This window comes from Pimephales promelas, chromosome 8, assembly GCF_988280905.1.
Source record: "Pimephales promelas chromosome 8, fPimPro1.hap1.1, whole genome shotgun sequence".
NCBI classification, from domain to species: domain Eukaryota; kingdom Metazoa; phylum Chordata; class Actinopteri; order Cypriniformes; family Leuciscidae; genus Pimephales; species Pimephales promelas.
In genome coordinates, this window is record NC_142776.1 from 941,644 (window position 1) to 965,481 (window position 23,838).

Consider the following 23,838-nt stretch of genomic DNA (forward strand, 5'->3'; position numbering starts at 1 on the left):
GCCTTTATCTAACTAAAGTGAGAATATTAATAACGGATCTCTTATAATAAACAGAACAGTCACCGCCCAGCAACGCGCGCTCACCCGCGCAACGCACCTGCGTGACGTCACCCGGTCGGACTCACCTGTGTGCAGGATGAATGATGCTATAAATTTAGTGTTCAGAGGTGTACATTTAGAGGAAACAAGCCTTTGTTTTTAATTTTAAGATCAGAAATTCAACTATACCCAATACAGTTGGTTGGAAAAATAAGAAAAGTGTGTTTGAACCTGTAAATATTTTCACATTATTGTTGTTTAACTTTTAAGTCTGTCACTGTTTATTTGTCACATATATTTGTCTTTTTGGTTGTTCGTTTGTTCACTCAATGTACCCCACTGCCTGTACTTTTCATTCTTTAAAATCAATATAATAAAACGTAAAAAAAAAAAGAATGATGCTCCTCTGGGACATGATCAATATACGGGCTTTCCCATTTTTTTCAATTAATTTAAGTACATTTTAAGACAAATGTGTTCAAGTGTTGCCACCTCTAAATTTTGTTCCATTTAAAATTTAGCTTATTAGTATGACAGTATCTCATGAAAGAAAAATACATTTTCTGTGGTTGATGTGTTACTTAAGTTTAAGCATCTACTGTTGTCTTTATATTCTTCTATTACTGGCGTGTTTATTGTAAATTAGTCCCATTGATGAAGTAATTATATAAGCAAACTTTTCACATCCAATCGGAGAAACCCAGACCAGACATCCAATCAGAGAAACCCAGACCAGACAGACATCCAATCAGAGAAACCTAGACATCCACTCATCCAATCAGAGAAACCTAGACATCCACACATCCAATCAGAGAAACCCAGACATCCACACATCCAATCAGAGAAACCTAGACATCCAATCAGAGCACAAATGTTTTAATATATAAATTAGCAGCAAACAGAAGTCCCAGACTTCTTACAATCTTCTAAACAGCGGGTAAACATGAAACATAAGACATGAAAACATATAAATTAAAATAATATATTACGGGGTGTAAAACATATTAATAAATCCTCTCATCTGAAACTATAATAATATTCTGAGCGGATAGTTTTAGTTTCCATAAGGTGTGTACGTTGCAAACTGCACGGTTGAATTTTGGTGGAAAGAAACTGGAAATTGTTCTTTTTGCGTTCACACAGTCGGTGTGACAAACGGATTGAAACCAGGAGTGACTCCACATTGTCCTGTACATACGAGAGCAGACTGAAGCAGATACATTCATGTCAATCTCCTTCTCTAACTAAACATCAAGACTTTATCATGAGTGAGAAACAGGAGGAAAAAATATTTGTATATATAATTTTCTTAACCCTGGTGGGGAAAGAGCATCATTTATTAGCGTTATGTCATCTCAAGCTGCTGCCGGTATGACTTGAATGACAAAAGAAGATGTTTAGCAGAATGTTCAGGCTGCTCTTTTACAAGCAATGAATGTTCAAAACAAAGACTGTACAAGCATCATAGCAGTTTATATATAATCCTAGTCTTTCAAAAGGCACTTTGTGGTACAGCTGCGTTCATGAGAGAAGAGCAGCGAGAAACATCTTCTGTGTTCAATTATGAAGATGAGTAGATGATGGCAGAACAAATGCTGGATGACATCCAGAGCTTGACATTAACTTCTTTGCTCTCCAGTCACTGTGAATATTGACATTGAAACCATGGTGAAATCTGCCATATAGATATTTTTAATATTATCTCATAATTTGGCGGCAGGTTTATCGGGCTGCTGTCACTTTAAGACCTCACACACGGATCCAATATACCGATACACATGTTTTCTTTCTCAACTGTTTACACTCACTGTCACTGTCACATTAAATGCACTTTTCAAACTTAAATGTTTGTAATTCAAGAATGCTATGGAATATAGACCAAAGTTTGGTCTTGTTTTAAAGAAAACACTATTACTGAAGTGAAAGTTATGGAAGTTTAAATTTACAGTAAATCAAATACTACTTTTTAATATAAAATATGTATTTTACAAGACTTTTTTTTTCACCCTAAAATTACTATTAAACCAAAAGCCATTTATCTAACCAAGCTGTGTTCCAAATTTGAATTTGATATCAGAAAAATTGAAGTACAGGCGTAATACCAAATATAGCCACCGGGTGACAAACAATCCATGCATTATGCCATAACAAATTAATACATTTCCGTCCAAATATCACTTTTGTCACAAAATATGGACCTTTCTGACCTTTGAAAAAGATTAGAAAAGGTTTTGATCATAAATTATGGAGCATGATTACGGCCAAAAGGGGAGGAGCCGATAAAAGAATTTAGAGCGCTGTTTCTATGGTAACACAGCGTCCAATTTCAAAACGGTTTTCAGAGGATGAATTCTGAGCTCTTAAGCTTTCAAAAGATACCCAATTTATACATACTAAAATATATGTAGCATAGGGAGGGAGGAGGGTAACGAGCTCCTGAGAAACAAACGATCTTATATATACATTGATATGCGTTGTCTTCCTATAGTAGACGTGGATCCGCTGATGTCACTGATGCGAGCTCGACTAACATGACCCTGACGCTCGGTATCTATTCTGAGGAAAATGATCATTGGAAGCCTTTCACATATAGAAAAATCTATATTTTTGCTCTTAGTTTATTATTTCAGATGTCTTTTGATGAGATGGCTTTTGCAAAATGTAAATTGCTGGTGTTAATGTCAAGCCCTGAGCGTTTCTGACTCCAGCTCAGCGAGTCCTGATTATCCATGACCTCTTCAGTCTGAACCGTGAACAATGCTAATTCTGCACACTCTTCACTGGCATGTAATCGCCACTAGAGGGCTCGATCATCCCACACGGGCTCTGAAGGTCCAGCTCCATTAGTCCCGGAAACGCGCAGCTGAAACCAGGCGTGTGCTTGAAGCCCAGGTGCATGATGGGATGAGGAGCCGGCAGGCCCTGTGGCAGGAGCCGGGTCAGGTTTAACGCCAGAGGACTGGGAAGGTCCGACTCCTCCATGCTGTCCTCGGCCCCGCCGGCGAAACCCGAGTCTGGGCTCTGCGTGTCCTGCCGGAGCCTCTCCAGGGTCTTCAGCTCAAGCTCCTTCTCTTCAGATTCGCGAGTGACGTGAGCGTGACCCGGGTCCGGCCCGCTGACGCCCCCTGCTGGCCCGTAGGAGGAGTCCGTCGAGCAGGGCTCCAGGGTGTCGATCGCCCCCTTCGAGGTCTGGGACAAGAAGTAGGTGGAGTTTGAGAAGTTGGAGGATTTGCTGGTTCCGTCCCATCGGTCCTGCAGGCCGCCGCTGTCTCGGTCTCGGGGTGAGCTTCGGGAATCCCCGGCGTCCGCTGGCTTCAGGACCTCCACGGGACTCACACACTCCGTGTCCACTTTGATGAAGCTCTCATGCGCTAAAAACGGCCCTAGCCAAGACTGCAGGAGAGAACGCGAGTCAGACGTCAAGCTTTACACATATACAATGCATATTGTTTCATAGCAGCTTTACAGACATAATAAAGCAACAAAGTTTGTTTTTAGAAGAGAATAGCGTCACAGTCCAGCTTAAAGGAGTCGTTCACTTTTAAAAAAACTTTTGCTGATAATTTACTCGTCCCGAGATGTCCATGTCTTTCTTTCTTCAGTCGAAAAGAAATTAAGGTTTTTGATGAAAACATTCCAGGATTTTCTCCATATAATGGACTTCAATGGGGTCCAAACGGTTCAAGGTTCAAATGAGAGTTTCAGTGCAAACTGTTCAAAGGGCTTTAAACGACACCAGACGATGAATAAGGGTCTTATCAAGCGAAACGAGCGATCATTTAAAAAATAAATAACAAAGTTTAAGTTTTGTAAGCTCAAATGCTCGCCTTGCATCGTTTGTTGAATGAACCAAATGACTTGAAAAAAGATTCGTTCATTTTGATGAAGGAGTTCGTACAGGGGAGTCACGAACGCACATCACAGAACACAGCAAGGCGAGCATTTGAGCTTCTAAAACTTAAACTTTGCTATTTATTTATTAAATGAGCGATCGTTTCGCTTGATAAGACCCTTATTCGTCGTCTGGAATCGTTTAAAGCCCTTTGAACAGTTTGCACTGAAACTCTCTTTTGGACCTTGAACCGTTTGGTTCCCATTGAAGTCCTGGAATGTTTTCATCAAAAACCGACTGAAGAAAGAAAGACATGGACGTCTCGGACGAGTAAATTATCAGCAAAAGTTTTTTAAAAGTGAACTACTCCTTTAAGTAAGCTCAGTGATGTTTCATTTCTGTTGTAAAAAAGTTATTAATTTAGTTATTTAATATATCTATATATAGCCGGTCTGGACTAAACAGTGATGTCATCATCCAGTTCAGTTCTTGTATAATGCTGTCAATGCAGCAGATATTTATATGGCGCTTTTCAAAGGAAAAGAAAATAATGCAACACGAAGGCTTTCGCACCGGAGGAACGACTTCATAGTTCCTAAAACTGTCGGCGGAAGCTCTCGTTCGGAACTAGGAACGATTTTAGTTCTAGGAACTCGTTTAGGAGGAACTGATCTCCTCCTCCTCCTCCTCCAGAGTCGGCCTAAACCAGTGCTATAGGTCCTATAACTAAGTTCCTCTAACTACCCGCCCCTAAAGCCCCTAATTTTCTTTTCTTGTACAGCAGATAAAAACAAAGATAGCATCATATTCCAGTTTAAGTAAGTTCAGTGATGGGTCATTTTTGTTGTAAAAAAGTTAATAATTTAGTTCATTTACAGTATATATATGTTATGTTCTCATTTAAGGCTGTCAATGCCGAAGATTAATAATAATGTTGAATATTATATTAAATGTCTTGAGCTAAGCAAGCCAGAAGGCGACAGTGAAGGAAGCGAAACCCCGTCGGTGACAGAATGGAGAACCCAGTTCTGCTGGCCAACCGATGAACAGAGTATGATCATCAACAAGCGTAAACTCACCGTGAAATTCCCTCCGTGTCGAGAGTTGAGATCTCCGAAGAACATGGCGGGATCAGGGATGTACCGCGAGCAGTTCTTCTTTAGGCTGAGGGAAGAGCGATACTCGTCAACACCAGAGCCAGGTCACGTCTTTGTTCTCAGTCCATTACATCATACTTATTGTTACAGTAGTTATTATGTTTATCTTTATAGTTATAGGTTCTTCGTTATCATTATCATAGTTATCGTTTAGATTTATCGTTATCTGGTTCTGGATTATGGAGTGTGTGTTATCAGCGTCTCTCACCTCTTTCTCCTGTCGCAGAAGATGAGAACACACACCGATACGAGAACCAGAGTGAATCCTGTCAGTGTGAATCCTGCGACTGACCAATCCGGCGGCAGCAACACGGGGACGCCTGAGGACACACAGCGCCTGAGTGTTAGTGTCACCGGAGTGTGTGTGTGTTAGTGTGTGTGTGTGTGTGTGTGTGTGTGTGTGTCACCTGGTGTGGGGCGGGTCCGGCCCACTTCCGATGTCCAGCTGTACTCCTGACTCCAGTCGCTCCAGTTCGCGAATGTAAGATCAAGCTTGACTCTCACGCGGATCACGTAGCGTTCCTGTAAGTACAGATCATCCTCCGGAAGATCCAGATGAGTTGCTCCAGTATGTCCTATCTTCCCATCCTACACACACACACACACACACACACACACACGGACAGAATAATTTCTATGAGTGGGTTCTGAATCTGCATCTAAATCACATACACACTTGAGACACACACTCTTCAGATCAAACGTAAAACAAACTTACACAGGGTTCGGACAGATCCTGTAAAATGGACTTTTCAAGGACTTCAATCAGAGCTCTCTCACTTATCAATAGGGCTGCAACGATTAGTCGACATTGTCGACATAAAAAAAATGTCGACAAATATCTTTGTTGTCGAGTAATCGTCTGATCTCACGTGACCTAATGTAAGGGCGTGCAATATCGCGATTTGACCGCTACGGCGCTTTGGCGCTAGAGTGTAATGCAGCCCAAACGCGGTAAAAGTAAAAACAGCGCGAATTATGACGGAGTGCAAACGAATCCGAACTAGCAAGGTTTAGCAAAGTTTTACAAAACTTAAAACCAATAATTCTGTCATGTGCAATACATGCAATACTTGCTCTTCACGGGAGCACAACATGCATGTTGGAAACATCCGGCAAAAGAGGAGCCGATCTCGGTCAGCTCAATTCTCATGTAAAAAACTATTGTAATTTTATATCTATAATAATGGTTTGAAGATTAATATTTTACCCTTTTTGTGTCCTGAAGTAATGACCCTTTTTCTGTTTCAGTTCTATCAAAAGCAGTGGGCTTATTAAACAACGCTTAGAGAGAGTTAAACTTAAAGAGAATTACCTGTTTAGTTGGCTCTAAGTTCATTAAAACCACCATTTCAAAAGCTGAACTGATTTTCTTTTTTTATATTATAGTAAGAATATGTATAACTCAATGTTTTAACTAATGGGGTAAAAGCTGAATAAATGTTCCAGACTTAATGATTAGCTGGCAAAATAATCGACGATTAATCGTTAGATTAATCGATTATCAAAATAATCGTTTGTTGCAGCCCTACTTATCAAACAATATCTTTATTATCTTTCAAATTCTGTTACTCTGATATTTATGAGTAATATCACACCCGCAGCTCAAACAGGCACTTTAAGGTGTGTGTGTGTGTGTGTGTGTGTGTGTGTGTGTGTAGAGTATAGAGAAATCGTGTGAATGCGGTTGAGATGCTCACCGTCCAGCTCTGAGAAGCGGTTCTGAACTGGACCTCAAACATTGGTGTGTGTAATGTTGAATTGATAGTCCAGGAAGCGTTGAGCCCGCGGACTTCCACTTTCTGAGGAGGAGCCAGTTTCACTACTGAAACACACACACACACACACACACACACACCACTCAATGTCAGGCAATGATCACTCAAGAGACACGCTTGCCTGTACAAACACAGTGTGCACACACACACACACACACACACACACACAGTCCTCCTGCACCACTGAAACTAGCCGTGTGTTATCCTAATATCAGAGCTGTACACACACACTGGTGTAGAAGCACTGATCCTGGACCTGACATTAGATCTGAATGGATGATTCCAGGATTCATAAATAAAGCATTCAAGATTTACGTCAGTTTAATTAAGCTGAAAACGTAATTTTCAGGTCTACGCTCAAAAAGTGAATAAATGGACTATAAATTCAGCACAAATATATTTTAGTATTAGTACTACAAAATATTAAATAAAAAACATAAAATATAGTACATTCAATTCATTGACAAAAATAAATAAATTGAACCTAGAACAGAACCTTTTTTTTTTTTTTTTTTTGTGTGTGAATATAATTTTCCCACAACTACTGATGCTCGTGTGAGTCGTGTGTGTGTGTGATTGTGTTTGACTCACCGGTCATTGATACATCATGCGGTGCGATTTTAGCCAAAGGTTCGGAGTAATTTTCACATCGAACCTCTTCCTCCAGCTGGGCGAATGACGTTATTATACCCCTCTTCAGCAGAAGAGAAAGCATTAATACACTTTTGTATGACGTGTCACATGACATGTTCATGTTTTTACTCAGTGGATGATGGACAATTCACCTTTAAGTTAAAATCCACGGTGGCGGAGCGAATGTGTGTCCGGGTCGGGTCCGCCAACATCTGCGCGTTCTTTACTGATTTACTAAGATCAAACACACTGAACAATTTATGTCCCATTTGTTTGTAATATACACTACCAGCCAGAAGGTGACATCGGTAAGATTTTAATGTTTTTAAAATAAGTCTCTTCTGCTCACCGAGGATGCATTTATTTGATTAAAAAAACAGTAATATTGTGAAAGTTATGAACTCAAGTTTCCTTACTTTTGTTGCTTTGTAACCGTTACGATGAGGGTGCAGCTGGTGTCGGGTCGGATGTGCAGAGAGTGTGTGTCCCACACACACGTGAAGATGTTTCTAAAATCATTATAACACTCCAGAGCTGGAGAGAGAGAGCAACACAAGCTTAATCTGCTGAGTGACACACACACACACACACACACACACACACACAACTGGTCTGTAGTTCTTACTTTGATGTGCAAGCGCTGCGGCTGAATACAGGAATGACATCATCATTATCGTCATCATCATCGTCATGATGCTGTTTTCCTCTCAGCACACATCTGTAAATCTGACAGAGAGAGATTTTATTTAAATTTTAATACACCTTTATTGTAACAATTCAGTTTTGAATTATTCACACTTCACCCAACAAGAATTTTATATACACACACATATGAATAAAACGTCAACACCAATTCATTTCTCTCACATAGAGTACACAATACCTCGTTAAAGGAGTCGTTCACATTTAAAAAAAAAAAAACTTTTGCTGATAATTTACTCGCCCCCATGTCATCCGAGATGTCCACGTCTTTCTTTCTTCAGTCGAAAACAAATTAAGGTTTTTGATGAAAACATTCCAGGATTTTCTCCATATAATGGACTTCAATGGGGACCAAAAGAGAGTTTCAGTGCAAACTGTTCAAAGGGCTTTAAACGATTCCAGATGGCGTCTGTTGAATGAACGAAATGACTCGAAAAAAGATTTGTTCGTTTTGATGAACAGGAGAGTCACGAACGCGCATCACAGAACAGCAAGGCGAGCATTTGAGCTTATAAAACTTAAACTTTGTTATTTATTTATTAAATGAGCGATCGTTTCGCTTGATAAGACCCTTATTCATCGTCTGGAATCGTTTAAAGTCCTTTGAACAGTTTGCACTGAAACTCTCTTTTGGACCTTGAACCGTTTGGACCCCATTGAAGTCCATTATATGGAGAAAATCCTGGAATGTTTCATCAAAAACTTAATTTCGTTTCGACTGAAGAAAGAAGAGAGATAAAAACCAATCGCTGAAGGTAAAAGATCCCTAATCACACACTGCACACACACATACACACACATAACATTTATTAGTCATGCTAATAAAGCTAATTTGAAATTAAAAATTGAATTGAGAGAGAGAGAGACACTTGATTACGTGAATATTAATTAGATGAAGTGTGCAGTTGTAAGCCAGAACTGATGACGAATAAAGTGTGTGTGCTCATTCCCCTCCAAACTCACACACTCGAATGAGTGATAGGTGGAAAAACCCAAAGCCGCACACACACACTCATCACCCACAAGGTTTACGAGACACAGGCTTCAGTGTCGTCACACACACACGAACGACCTGGTGATGATGACGGGAACATGATGCATCATTACCAGTGTGTGATATGATATATATATATATAGGCTGTATATATATAGGCTATATATATAAATATATATACGCTATATATAGGCTATATATATATATATATGATGTATAATCATATATAAACGGCAGAAATGAAGAAACCTATTCAGTGTTTAAAGTCAATCATAACACTTTTATGAAGCGATCATTGCCAGTGTGTAATATATAATAATAATATAATAAATAATTCAATGCTGTGGAATATTTTCAACCTCTTTGATTTTTTTCCTCCTGCTTGAACCGTAAATAATAATCCAGAAATGAAGAAAACTATTCATGGTTTAAACTCAATCATAAAGCAACATATTTCAGAAATATGCTCAAAAGAGTAAACCGATGAAAATGAACATGAACATGACACCGGGAATGATGTAGAAATCACATCAAATCTCTCAAAAAAAGAAATTGAGCTTTCATTCATTCGTATTGAAGGAGAATGTGTGTGTGTGATGATGATGATTCTTATTCCTCTCAGATATTCATTAATTTCATTCATAATCATAATTCACACACTGATATTTCTCTACAATAACTCTACAGAGTGAATAAAGTGTGTTACATACGTGTGATGAACGGAGACGTCCCGGCGCTGAGCTGCACTCACACACTCATGTTCCAGTCTGAGAGCGCTGTCTCTCACACACACACACACACACACACTCGCACACACACACACACGCGTAAAACAGGTCATGGATAACCAGCCTGGGCTGAGGTGACATTTATACTGAAGATCAGGGCAGGAAACAAGAAGTGTGTGGGAAGCTGTTTCTGGCCATTCAGATCAACACACACACACACACACACACACACACACACTGCAGGCTTTATTCTATATGTGATATACTGCAGGAAAAAAATTACGTATGTGCGTGCGTGTGTTTTTGTGTGTTTTTGTGTGTGTGTGTGTGTGTGTATGTGTATGTGTGTGTGTGTGTGTGTATGTCATGGCCACATATATTTCCGAGAAGCTTTGCACCAGAGAATAGACCACAGTTTGTGGTTACGCTCCTAAAACCCCTTTGCTGCATCTATCTATCTATCTATCTATCTATCTATCTATCTATCTATCTATCTATCTATCTATCTATCTATCTATCTATCTATCTATCTATCTACCTATCTATCTATCTATCTATCTATCTATCTATCTATCTATCTACCTATCTATCTATCTATCTATCTATCTATCTATCTATCTATCTATCTATCTATCTATCTATCTATCTACCTATCTATCTATCTATCTATCTATCTATCTATCTATCTATCTATCTATCTATCTATCTATCTATCTATCTATCTATCTATCTACCTATCTATCTATCTATCTATCTATCTATCTATCTATCTATCTATCTCGCAGCTCGTTTAATGAGTGCAATAGTTCCATCAACACGTTTAATAAAAGCTGGATCCAGTGTTCATTCAGTGTAAGCCAATATATTAATATAATAATAATATAATAACACAGAGCCTCGTTCAGACGCATGCAGACGTGCAACAGGGATAAAACAACAATTTACTGTTTCTGCAAGTTTCCAACTCCTGTAAAGCCTCATGCATTCTAATAATAGTTATTAATAATTGCAATAAACGGTTCTATATAAATGGTTGCAAAGCAAGAAATCTTTAATGTTTTTGTGTGCATGGTTTGAGGGAGATAACGCCACTGATGGAGTGAAAGATGAAGGAGTGTATGTGAGAGCGTTTGACCGCACACACACACACATCCGAGGGGCTGCACCTGCTCTCACAGTGTGGGACGAGGAGAAGGAAACACACACACACACACACACAGGTGTGTGTGCTGCTCTCATTTCACTCTTTCAGAAAAACAAAACTCCATCAGTTATTGTCGATATCGCTGGATGTTTCATATGAGCAGGAATAACTGTAGAACGATGTTTATAGATCAGAAGAATTCATCAGACATCATTAACTATGATCGTTGAGCTCAATGAAACTTTTCAATTCACATTTGTGCATTTGTAAAGCGCTTTCCACAATACACATCATTTCAGAGCAGCTTTACAGAAAATGTCCATGAGTGATCTTCTGTTCATTTCAGAAATGCACAAAACACAGATATATTGTAAGATGTAGTGAATGCGTCTAATAACGTGTCCTGTGATGTCATGCATTTATCAGTACCAAGAACGCGACCTCATCCTCATCCTCTACTCTGAGTAAAACCAGCCGTTGCATCAGCTTCACCATCAGGCGTTAGGCAACACAGGATGGGATCGTAAAGCTGGTTTCAAAATGTGTGTGTGACGTGATACAGAGGTTAAAATATGTATTCTATTTCCAATATCTTCTGCTTTTTCTTTTTAGGTTCAATATGTGTGTGTGTGTGTGTGTGTGTGTGTGTGGTCACTATTACATTATGAAAAATGTAAAACTTGAATAAATTCCGCCAAGCTGCTTGTTAACAGTTTTAAAAGTAAGAGGATTTTCAATGTGTACAATTTCAACCATTTTTCAATTCAATTCAATTCACAATATTGTTTCAAAGCAGCTTTACAGACAGTGTATTTCAGAATTTTTTGTTTCTTTCATTCATCAATTCTTAAAATAAACAAGTTTTTCTGATTGTGAAGAGCATTTCAAGAACCGCTTTTCCACTATGAAGAACCTTCGGTGGAATGGAAAGATTCAGTGCATGTTAAAGTTTCTTCACAGAACCGATGCAAAACCTTTTAAAGAGTGAAGAAAGGCTGAATAAATTACAGTCATTGTCAATAAAAATACTATAAATTTGACCTAAAGTTGTAATAAAGGAATAATGTAGTCTACTCTTAACTCTTTAAACCATCGCAAGAAACAGCCTAATTAGGACAGGTTTCATCAACAACATTTCCATTTTGACCTTTAATGAAAAAAATATATTTGACCTAATGGTGCTGCCATAAAAACTTTAAAAGCTGATACTAAAGCAATGCCATAATATGTGAAGCATATCTCGTGAGCTTTGATGTCTATTTCATAAAAACCTACAGCAATGAAACTATGGCTGTATAACGTTCAGTTCCAGCACAGGATGACCTTAAATCATCATCACGATCTCCTTCAGTTAGAGATGAACTTTATTCTGCGACACACAGTTATTCATCTTTAGCTGAACTACATCATTATTATGTGCTAATCTGCATCAGGCTGTATTACCTTCAAAACACATATAAACCGTTTGACTGAGTGGGATTTCTCATTTCATATTGTATGCATTTCTAAAACCTATTGCATTTGATGTCCTTTCAGAATTCTGCTTGGAAACACTGACATGAACGTCCTGCAGCTTCAGCCGGCGACACAGGAGCGGTGTGCTGACGATCCGTGCATTTCCATGTCACGAGGCGAGTGATAATGACAGTTAGTCATAACAGACAGTCCTCTCTCATTGACCGTTTGGATTCTCACACTCTAAAACACTTGGGTTACGTGGGTTATTTTTGGGGTTTAGGTAGTTTTTGTGTAACCCAGATCTTGGGTCAGACGTAACAACCCAGTGTTTGGGTAGTTTTTGTGTAACCCAGATCCTGGGTCAGACATAACAACCCAGTGTTTGGGTAGTTTTTGTGTAACCCAGATCCTGGATCAGACGTAACAACCCAGTGTTTGGGTAGTTTTTGTGTAACCCAGATCCTGGATCAGACGTAACAACCCAGTGTTTGGGTAGTTTTTGTGTAACCCAGATCTTGGGTCAGACATAACAACCCAGTGTTTGGGTAGTTTTTGTGTAACCCAGATCCTGGGTCAGACATAACAACCCAGTGTTTGGGTAGTTTTTGTGTAACCCAGCTCTTGGGTCAGGCGTAACAACCCAGTGTTTGGGTAGTTTTTGTGTAACCCAGATCTTGGGTCAGGCGTAACAACCCAGTGTTTGGGTAGTTTTTGTGTAACCCAGATCCTGGATCAGACGTAACAACCCAGTGTTTGGGTAGTTTTTGTGTAACCCAGATCCTGGATCAGACGTAACAACCCAGTGTTTGGGTAGTTTTTGTGTAACCCAGATCCTGGGTCAGACATAACAACCCAGTGTTTGGGTAGTTTTTGTGTAACCCAGATCCTGGGTCAGACATAACAACCCAGTGTTTGGGTAGTTTTTGTGTAACCCAGATCCTGGATCAGACGTAACAACCCAGTGTTTGGGTAGTTTTTGTGTAACCCAGATCCTGGGTCAGACGTAACAACCCAGTGTTTGGGTAGTTTTTGTGTAACCCAGATCTTTGGTCAGACGTAACAACCCAGTGTTTGGGTAGTTTTTGTGTAACCCAGCTCTTGGGTCAGGCGTAACAACCCAGTGTTTGGGTAGTTTTTGTGTAACCCAGATCTTGGGTCAGGCGTAACAACCCAGTGTTTGGGTAGTTTTTGTGTAACCCAGATCCTGGATCAGACGTAACAACCCAGTGTTTGGGTAGTTTTTGTGTAACCCAGATCCTGGATCAGACGTAACAACCCAGTGTTTGGGTAGTTTTTGTGTAACCCAGATCCTGGGTCAGACATAACAACCCAGTGTTTGGGTAGTTTTTGTGTAACTCAGATCCTGGGTCAGACATAACAACCCAGTGTTTGGGTAGTTTTTGTGTAACCCAGATCCTGGATCAGACGTAACAACCCAGTGTTTGGGTAGTTTTTGTGTAACCCAGATCCTGGGTCAGACGTAACAACCCAGTGTTTGGGTAGTTTTTGTGTAACCCAGATCCTGGATCAGACGTAACAACCCAGTGTTTGGGTAGTTTTTGTGTAACCCAGATCCTAGGTCAGATGTAACAACCCAGGGGTTGGGTTCACATGCCTTTTGTGACCTCTTCAGGAGAGTGCAGCTCCGTCAAAATGGTCAAATGTGACACGTTGATCTTTTCCCATGATGGAATGCACTTGCATAAAATAAATGTATGCAATATGTATTCAAAACTATTAAAATATGCTTTTCTGAATAATATGATCAAAAATGAAGGAATTATCATGCAAACCAGTGGTTGCGTGGATTATTATTTTTTTAAGTTTAGAGGATTTAAGTTAATCTGTTAACATTAATAAATGTTATAGTAAAAATGAATCAACTCCGTATGATGAGTTAAATAAACAACCCAATTTGCTGGGTAAAATTAGCCCAACATGTGTTCTGTCCTATATTTACCCAGCCCTCGTGTTGAAAATTAGGCAAGAATGGAAATCTGAAATCCAGCTTGCCAATCGCAGAGGTTATGATGAGGAAGAAGATTAACACTATAATACTGACTCTTGCATGTATTGAATGCTTTCACAACACTCTTAAAAATAAAGGTCTTTATTGGCATCCATGACGAAATCTTTCCATTTCACAAACAGTTCTTTACTGTAGAAAATGTTTCTTTAGATTTTTAAAATGTTCTTCATGCTAAAAAAGAAAAAGTTATTTTAAGAACTGATCCCTGAGAGATTCTTTGGTGAACAAAACATTGGCATTGAAGTAGAAGAAAAGGGGATGAAAAATACCTTTTTGGAACCTTTTAGTTTAGAACACACAGGAACAAGTGAGTAACGCAAGAATACTGATCCAGATAATGATTCATATAAGGATGTAGTAGTGCTTGAGTCATTACTATCAAAAACCTTACAAAAACCTCAAAAGCGCACTATGACTTCAGGCAGTCGAGTTTTCACTTTAGATCCTAATTGTGATCTTCACTTTAGAATTGATAACACATTATTCATTATTCAATTATGAACCAGTAGTTCTTAGTCACGGGAGGTTTGAAAAAACAGTAATGATCATCTAATAGTGAACTATTCAACTATTGAATCAGTGCTATTACTTATTAATTAATTATTCAGAGTTTCTTGATAGATAATAATTCATTATTTAATTATACTAATTATACTATATTAATTGATTAATTAATAGTGCATTACTCGTTTGTTACAGTTTTCAAGCATGTGAAATAATCAATAAATACTAAAGCAGCAAAACACTACAACACACTACAGCCATTGCTGAATATTTGAGTGTCAAACATGAAGAAAATGAGAACTTTATAGGGAATTTCCATAACCCTCAGCCGGTCTTAGACTTCCTCGTCTATTTGTGCTGCGCACATTATGTTAAGCGCATTTTATGCAACTTTAAATTATAAGAAACCATATTTTTTCCCTCACAAATATTATTTTTAACTATTACATCAAAACAAATTACATCAAAACAAAGTAATAACTAATTTTGAAATTTTTTAAGTTAATTTTGACAATTTATGTGTATGGGGAGAAAAGAAAAGTGAAATAAATATTTTATTTTTAAATTATATATATATAAAATAATTATTAATAAATATTATATATATATATATATATATCACATAAATTGTCACATTTCATTAATTTATTTTGAAATAAGCTAAATAAGAAAATAAACAAAACAACAGCTTGTTTGGAAATTACAGTAGGCCAAATACATGTAACGTAATTTCCAATCAAGCTGTAATTTTGTTTAAATTATGCAAAAATGAAAATGTTTTTATTTTCAAAATATTTTTTAAATGATACGTTTCATGAGATGAAATTATCAAGCTGTATTTTTTTAAATTATGCAAATATATGATTTTTTATTTTGTTTTAGATACAATTATTCGAAAATGCCCTCGGTAATATCCTAATATCTAGTCACTTGTCAACATTTTCAAGTGAAAGCAGTAGTGGGCGTGAAAAAGTCTATGGAAAAAGTGAGTTTTACGTCCATTGGGCAAAAAAGAGCCGATTTGAGGAAACAAACACATAAATAGAACTTATCTGTCAGCATACAGAGAACAAGATCGAGAAGTTCTCTGAATTTACATGTTAAAGTAGGCTAGGCTAACAACTTTTGCTTGACGATGTGTGCAGTTCGCTTGTGTTTCAGTCACTCATATCGGCCATTACAACCTCTGAATTGAGATCCAAACTGACAAATTACTGAGGCGAAACCGAAACAGAGAGAAACTTTCACAGCTTGTGTTTCGGGTCGTGTCAACACAATTAAATCAACATCCCTGAGGGAAACGGTAAAGTCCGTCCGAAGAAAAACACCCGATACTTCTTCATAAACAGCATTATGACCTTTATGCTCGAGCACAACATGTTACTGACACAAACCAAACGGGTTCATCCCTCAAAACCATCCGACCTAACTTACTTTGACAAGATAACAAAAACAAAATAACCGCTTCATTAAACCACTAGCGAAAGAGGGTTTAGATAACGTTTAAAGTTGCGCAAAACAGGTAGGCTAATCTATTCTAGACATTTAGGTCGGTGAAAAACGTTTGGAATTAGGCTACCACACACACACACACACTCTCTCTCTCTCTCTCTCTCTCTCTCTCTCTCTCTCTCTCTCTCTCTCTCTCTCTCTCTCTCTCTCTTAACATTCAGCGAGTTACTGGTGATATTTACCACTCTCATTTTCACTAAAATATTAGCAAGCTAGCAAAGATGGGGTGAATTAAAGTCCATTTATCAGTTGCTATTTCTTCCTAGAATCGCCAAAAATATCTAAACCACAAACACACACAGTGGATTACGAGAAAAGAGAGCCTCTACATCCTCCAGCACTCACACCTTTGCTGTCACATCCTCTGTCCCCTAAAACTTTCCACTAATCACAAACACCATCCATCCCAGCAGTCACACACACACACACACACACACACACACACACACACACACACACACACACACACACACACTACGGGCTCATAGTTCAGTGTTAAGTTGTGGAAATAGTTTGCTTGGTTCATCATGTTCACTCAACTGAACTGTGTCAACGCATCCCTGAACCAGCGCTGTGTGTGTTTCAACCGGTAATGCTCATTACTGCGTGTATGACCCATTTCAGGGTCAAAGTTACGATTTAAAATCAGTCTGAGAGCTTGACATCAGCTTCTGAGATATTAATATTTCGGGAAATGACCATCGTTTCTCGTTTCCCTAATAACTCAATAAACACATGAAGAAACTGACCTGCTCTCCTCCATCTCTCCGTCGTCCAGCGGGAGCTCAAACTTTCAGACCTTGATTTACTCAAGGCTTTTGAGACATAGGGTTTCCCTTTTCGTTATATCTTTATCTCTGTCTCTCTCTGTGTGTGTTTTCGTTTGAAGAGATCACAATGGTAAAATCCTTGCGGTTTGTTTCTCGCTTCTGTAAACCGCGTCTCACTTCTGTCAGAAATAAAGCTCCTCTAAAAATCCCCTCGTTTTTCTTTCCTTAAAATCTCCGTCACAGGCACAGAAATGCGTTTTCCTCTTCCTAAATGACGTTATTTCGGTGATTTGACCTGAATATGCTACGAACGGGAATGCATTTATCATTTTTCCCCCCTAATATGAATGTGTATGTCTATGACTAGTTTCTTCAAAATTGATACAAGTTTTTAATACATTTTAGTAGATCTAATCAGGCAATTTGCAACAAATTTAGCCTACATTATAAGGCCAATTTGTTTTAAACGTGTATTTTCAAAACCCATTTTACATCACATTTTTAATGTTGGCTACATGGACTTGTTTTGTATTTTCAAAAACGCTTTTGAATTTGAATTTGCATTTACTTGTTTTCTACAGTTTGTAGTTTGTTAATAAATTATAAAAATACTTGAACTTGCACTGATTTTTGTAATGATTGATTGATTGAGAATATGTGCTCAGACCTTTAACTCTAGCGCCCCCTTCGGGATGCTGTACATCATGTGTGCACGGTGTACACATCGGTGCAACAACAGATAATACACTACTATAGGCTTATATGTCAATTACTTTTGTTTGATTTGTTCATTGCAAAAACATCTGAAAGTCTGTACATTTTGTCAATAAACCAGTTTTGCAATGGGCGGTGAATAATTTCATAAACTGTAGATTTCTGATCGTTTACGTAAACGACCGGCCATGTTTTCAGTAAATGCCCATAATACTGTAATAAAAAAAGCTTCAGTAGTTTCATATATTTCAGAGATTCTACATGAATGTTCAAAATCCCCTTTGTTTTGCCCTTTTGATTTCTGTGTTGAAACAAACCAGTGTTGGTCAAGCGACTGTACGATTTCAACACTGTCGAAACCCCTGCTGACCTCAAAAACACGAGATTATCATCACTGTCACTCACAAGACCTGTCGAGACACTCAGATGTCCGTCATAATGTCATCTAAATGTCATTACAGTTTTTATCAGTCACTTTGGTGCATTTCTCAGATCAGAATTGAAATTCTCAAAACGACCTGTTCAATCTTCACATCATCATCATCATCATCATCAACATCGTCATCATCACTCGTGAACAACAGAAAAGCAGTTTCTCATTTTTCTCTAAGGAGATTGTCCTATGTTCACATTTCTACTTTTGTTTTTTGTTTTCTTTGTGATATATGCTTTCTTTTCCTTTCTGTATTCTGTACACAGACAGACAGACAGACAGAGACAAATAGATAGATATATGTGTCTAGGATAGATAGATGTGAATGTTCTCTGACCAGAATGTCCCTAACCCTAACGAAAATAAACGTTACTTTTTTGTTCCTTAGTTTTTGTGCTAACGTTTTGAGACCATTATTATTAGACCAGATTACTATATGAAGTTTGAGAGAAGTTTTGAGAGCGTTCTAGCCCTACTTTACTGTAATCGACAGTCGGAACGTTGTTTCGGAGCTCGTGTTTCCTGACCGACTCTTTGTTGTGGCGCACACGGAGAATTCACATGTTAGCTTGAACATATCCAACGCTTTATTTTATTCTATGTTTGTCTACATTTATTTTCACCAGCTTGACCATGTCAGCATCATTGATCCGAAGAGGACTTGAACTGTTCACCGAGAAAGGTAACTGGTCGACTTTTGATCTAGACGGCTAACGTTAGTATTAAATAATAATAATAATATGCTAAGCATACTTGCAGCCAGACTAATTACGTGTAACGTTACTTCAAGTGTTGTACACCAACAACTAGTTTTGTACCAGGTATATTTTAGTTGTAATTAAATTGTAGCAAAGCATAACTAAGTGTATTTAGTGTCCTAAATTGTGTAGGGACTAATTACATATTTGATTAGTGATATTAAAGTTTACTTTATTTGTGTTATAAGAACATTACAAATTCAATACGACGAGTGTAGCAATATACCATAAGTGTATTATATTTGTATGTTCAAATACTATAAATTGCACACTTTGTCTACAATAATAAACAAATATTACTTGGCCATACTTTGTACAATATACTATTAACGAATTTTGTATATAATAATATAATGAATTACATTGATAATTTTCAGCAAACAGTTAAAATATACTAAAGTGCAGTTTAAGTAAAGTGCAAATAAATACACTTTAAAACAAGAGTTTTCACTTCAAGTGTAATTTTCTAAAATATATTAATATAATATTATATATATATATGTTATATATATATATGTTTGTATGTATAGTAAAGTCCATTTATTTTAAAGTGTGTTAAAAGTTGTATTGTGAAAATGGAAAACATGAAGATGAAAAGATGGCACAATTTTTTGTTATTATATTTGTAATGTACTTTTAAAAGCTGGAATATATTTCAAATGCAATAAAGTATACTTTTTTTCACCATCCAGGGTAAGTTTGTAGTTGCTATTGTGTGAAATCAAAGGCTTGATAATATCCAGAAGTGTTGTTGTTAGATGCGGCGCCGAAGAAGAGCAGCTCTCGTAAGAGTGCGCTGATGAAGCGGATCGGCACCGATAAACAGGGCGTGCAGAAGCGGATCCGGCAGATCCAGAGACCCGGAGGATCCTCGCGGAGAAGCACAAACACCGTCAAAGACAAACCCGTCCGCTCCGCTCTGGGTAAATCTCTCATCCCCAAACCTCATCGCTCCGTCAGTAACGTTACGCCAGCTGACCCATGTTCTGCTTTTCTCAGATGAATACAGAAAGAAACAGAAGAAGAGCAAACTGGGATTAAATCTGAAGTATTTCCTGTCGTCCGCCAGTAAAACTCAGAGCAGCCACGCAACCAAGGTCTGAGTCTCTCCAGCCGAACACAGGGCTTCTCACACTGCAGATAGATAACCCTGTACTGTGTGTACGTACACTGCAGCTGTAACACTGAGCATCTGGGTTAACGTACTGATTTGCATATTCATGTGTCAGTGTCACTGATTGGACAAACGCACCACATCACATGACTCATATAAAGGACACTTTTCACAGACTGCGATGATGCGGTTTAACGGTCATTAGCATCATTTTTTTTTTGTCATGTACATTAATAACAATATAAATTACACTATTATATGACTTCTAATCAACTTAACCCTTGTGCATCAATTAAAAAAAGTTACACATAGGTAAAAAGAGGACAAAAATGTCCATGCCAAAAAACTGTCATAAAAATTGTGACGCTTTGGAGCACATACTTAAGTTTGGTACCATTTTAAAGAAGACCCTTTGCAGATTATTTCTGAAGTAAAAAAAATAATAATAAGTAAATCCAAAAAAAAAGTTATATAGGTATAAGTTTATAAAAATTATTTATAACAAATATTTTACGTTAAATATATGTTTTATAAATCAGGTTGAACTCAAAACTGCAATAAAATCAAAGCCATAAATCTAAATAGGTTGTGTTCCAAATTTGAGGATGATATCTCAAAAAATGAGCTTTGGGTAACAGTTTGTTTGGGCGTAGTAACATATTTCCCCCATTGGGTGGCAGCAAAACCCCACTGGAGCTCACAGTGACTGCATTTGAATTTGCAGTTTTTCTCTCTCAGTATTACAAACACACACACACATTTTTTTTATAACACACATACTAACCACACTCTGACATCCATACCAACACACCCACACAAATATTGTTGCATAATTTATCCAGTTGGCTCTGTAGTATGCCGAACCATATAAGCGATATTTGCTTTATAAGCCAAACTTTAAAAAAAAAATGGCACCATCTGATAAAAAATAGTAAAAAATAAAATTTTGAAGCCTTGCCATCAGAATAAAAGCCTCTTAACAAAGATTGCATAATTTTATAGTTAACTGAACCGGGGATTAAAAATGGCAGTTTCAATGGGGACATTTTTGTCCAAAAGGTGCTGAGAGGGAGTATTTTTTGTACCTAATGCAAAAAAAAATTTTTTTTTAAGAAAATGATGGTGAAATAGTAAAATTCCAATAAAAATACACACCTGTGCCAAGTTTTTTGCAGTCAGCTTTAACACAGACAAAGTGATCAAAAAAACAAAACTGAAAAGGACAAAAATGTCCATAAGGATGCACAAGGGTATTTAAACTTCTTTAAGGTAGCTTTTTTTTTACGTGTTTACGTGCAAATCACAATCTGGGAAAAATCAATCTGGATATGTATTAAAATATTTGTGGTCTCTTTCAAAAAACGTGCCATTTTGACTGGAAAATTAAGAAATTTGGAGTTACTTTTAGCAGCGAATTTTCTTTTGACATGCATAACACAAACCGTCAATTACTAGAATGATTTCCTTTTTTCGATGGTTTAATATATCACAAATAACTTGACTATAACATCGCTTTTTTGACGGAGAGAACATCTCTCTGTCTTCTGACTGCGTTATCAATCTCTCTATTTTTCCCTCTTTTTGAACGTTTTTTTTACTATTTGAGCAAATGGGAACATGCTAATGCTAAGCAACAGACAGTCGTTATCTAGTCGTAACCTGCTAAAGATCCGTTCAAACCATGGACGATAACTTTTCTTAATATAAAACAATATCCCACACCACAGAAGAACGAAATTGGCGAAATCACTTTTTTTCAGCTAATGAATGATAAAAACATTGACAGCCAATCAGAATCCATCGTGCTTTAAGGAGCGCGAGCGTTTAAAGAGAAATCGCACAATGGTGTGGACGGCTGCTAGTATAGTTATTGTTATGGTTATAGTTATCGTTCTTAGCCTAAACTCCTCACAAGTGTGCCATCACAATGCTAAACCGGCGCTAATCCGTCTCCGCTAAAACACTCCTCTACCCAGGGTTAAAAGCGGGTTTCAGAACGAGGATAACCCAGGGTTAAACAGTGTGAAAAGCCCTATTCAATCAGTGATGATATATTACGTATATGTTAAATGATTCAAAAATGTATGTTTTGTTTAGATCGTAGAGCAGAAATCCAGTCGCCGCGCTTGTCATCAACCGGATCGACCCGCCAGAAAGCCGGCGGTGGAGGAGTCCGTCTTCACGGAGGACGAGTTCCAGAAGTTCCAGAAGGAGTATTTCTCAAATCTGTGACGTCTGTGAGGACTTTATCCCGCAGGACAGTGATATTAATGCCGGGAATCCATGCTGGATCACAGATATTGTGTTTTATGGAAATAACTTGTCTGTAGAAAATGTTTTCCTCAACTTGTGTAACCATTTCTTTTCATGCTTCACCATTGAACACCTTGTTGTTCATCACAAACCCTCGAGGGAAACTAACGTCACGAATCGTTTGCCTAAAAGCCCACCAACACATTCGCCGTCGTCATCGAACAGGAGAATGAAGCGTTTCTGGATGGACGAGTGTCTCCTGTGTCCTTTAGACAACCTTGTAAACTGAGTGAAGTTAATTAGTTAAGAAATAAAGACGCTAGAGTGCCGATCTGAGTCTGACTGTGAGTAAATGTTGTATTTTTCCGTCAGTTCTGAACACTGGCTGGTTATGTATTTTCTCAAGTATATATATTTTGCATAATTTTTAACCCAAAAAAAGCTACGGATTGCAGCTTTAACACAAGTCCTTTTGTTCTAGAGGTAATTTTTTTATCTCTCAAAACTCATCTTTGATCACCAAAATTACATATTTAAATGTTTTTTTTTCTTGAGAGAGAAAATATTTTGAATGTAACTCGACACCCTTGCCTCGTTTAGTATGAATATGCAAATGAGCCCCGCCCCTACTCACTCACTCAGAGATCCACTGGTTGACGATCACACGTTGGTTAGATCTACCAGCGATTTCAAAGCGTGTTTTTGAGACTGCCTTTGGTTCACTGCAGTTTTAAGGAGGAAATACTCAGCAATGCTGTCCACTTATCAACGCACACACGGTGTGATAATCGTATTAAAGTTCGTATTATTTAATCGTATTAAAGCAGCGCAGTTCTGTGAGAAGTGGCCCTTATGCTCTCAAAAGCAGAATTTATTTAATAACAAATACGATAAAATCAGTAATATTGTGAAACAATATTACAGTGACTGTTTTCTATGTGAATATATAGGCCTAGTAAAGTGTAATTTATTCTTGTGATCAAAGCTGTATTTTCAGCATCAATACTCCAGTCTTCAGTGTCACATGATCCTTCTCAGTCAAATCACTCTAATATGACGATCAAATGATCAAGAAACATTTATGATTATTATCAGTGTTTCAGATTTGTGGAAACCGTCATGCATTTTATATCTCATGATTTTTTGATGAACAGACAGTTTGAAAGAAGCATTTATTTGAAACAATCATTGCATAGGCTATTCACTGTCACTTTAGATCAGTATTTTTTTTTTTAAAGCCAAACATAGTACAACTACCATTCGAGAGCACTGTTTTGAACACATAC

At 37.8% G+C, this 23,838-nt stretch overlaps 2 protein-coding genes and 1 long non-coding RNA gene across 4 annotated transcripts in view; 2 read left to right on the forward strand and 1 right to left on the reverse strand.

Moving 5' to 3' along the window:
- Positions 1-12,874, forward strand: part of LOC120467981 (uncharacterized) — a 39,998-nt gene extending 27,124 nt beyond the window's left edge. The window contains exon 3 of the long non-coding RNA XR_005620165.2: positions 12,544-12,874. This is a non-coding gene — a long non-coding RNA (uncharacterized LOC120467981). The remainder of the gene's footprint in view (positions 1-12,543) is intronic.
- On the reverse strand, positions 900-17,480 carry LOC120467962 (interleukin-2 receptor subunit beta). Of its 2 annotated transcripts, none has more exons than XM_039656594.2 (10): positions 17,260-17,480; positions 8,065-8,165; positions 7,856-7,973; positions 7,592-7,673; positions 7,398-7,500; positions 6,729-6,853; positions 5,436-5,616; positions 5,237-5,348; positions 4,951-5,035; positions 900-3,432 (listed from the first exon to the last, which is right to left on the reverse strand). In XM_039656594.2, the coding sequence occupies exons 2-10, from the start codon at positions 8,129-8,131 to the stop codon at positions 2,800-2,802; spliced, it is 1,506 nt and encodes a 501-aa protein (XP_039512528.2). In that variant the 5' UTR covers positions 8,132-8,165; positions 17,260-17,480; the 3' UTR covers positions 900-2,799. The 2 variants fall into 2 exon arrangements, with proteins under 2 accessions (XP_039512528.2, XP_039512526.2); XM_039656592.2 differs by having other exon boundaries at positions 7,592-7,688.
- A 1,133-nt stretch (positions 17,481-18,613) lies between these two features.
- On the forward strand, positions 18,614-22,881 carry rps19bp1 (ribosomal protein S19 binding protein 1). The gene is made up of 4 exons (XM_039656614.2): positions 18,614-19,109; positions 19,944-20,108; positions 20,185-20,282; positions 22,397-22,881. Exons 1-4 carry the CDS (start codon positions 19,061-19,063, stop codon positions 22,529-22,531), a joined length of 447 nt encoding a protein of 148 aa, XP_039512548.1. The 5' UTR covers positions 18,614-19,060; the 3' UTR covers positions 22,532-22,881.
- Positions 22,882-23,838: the final 957 nt, after the last annotated feature.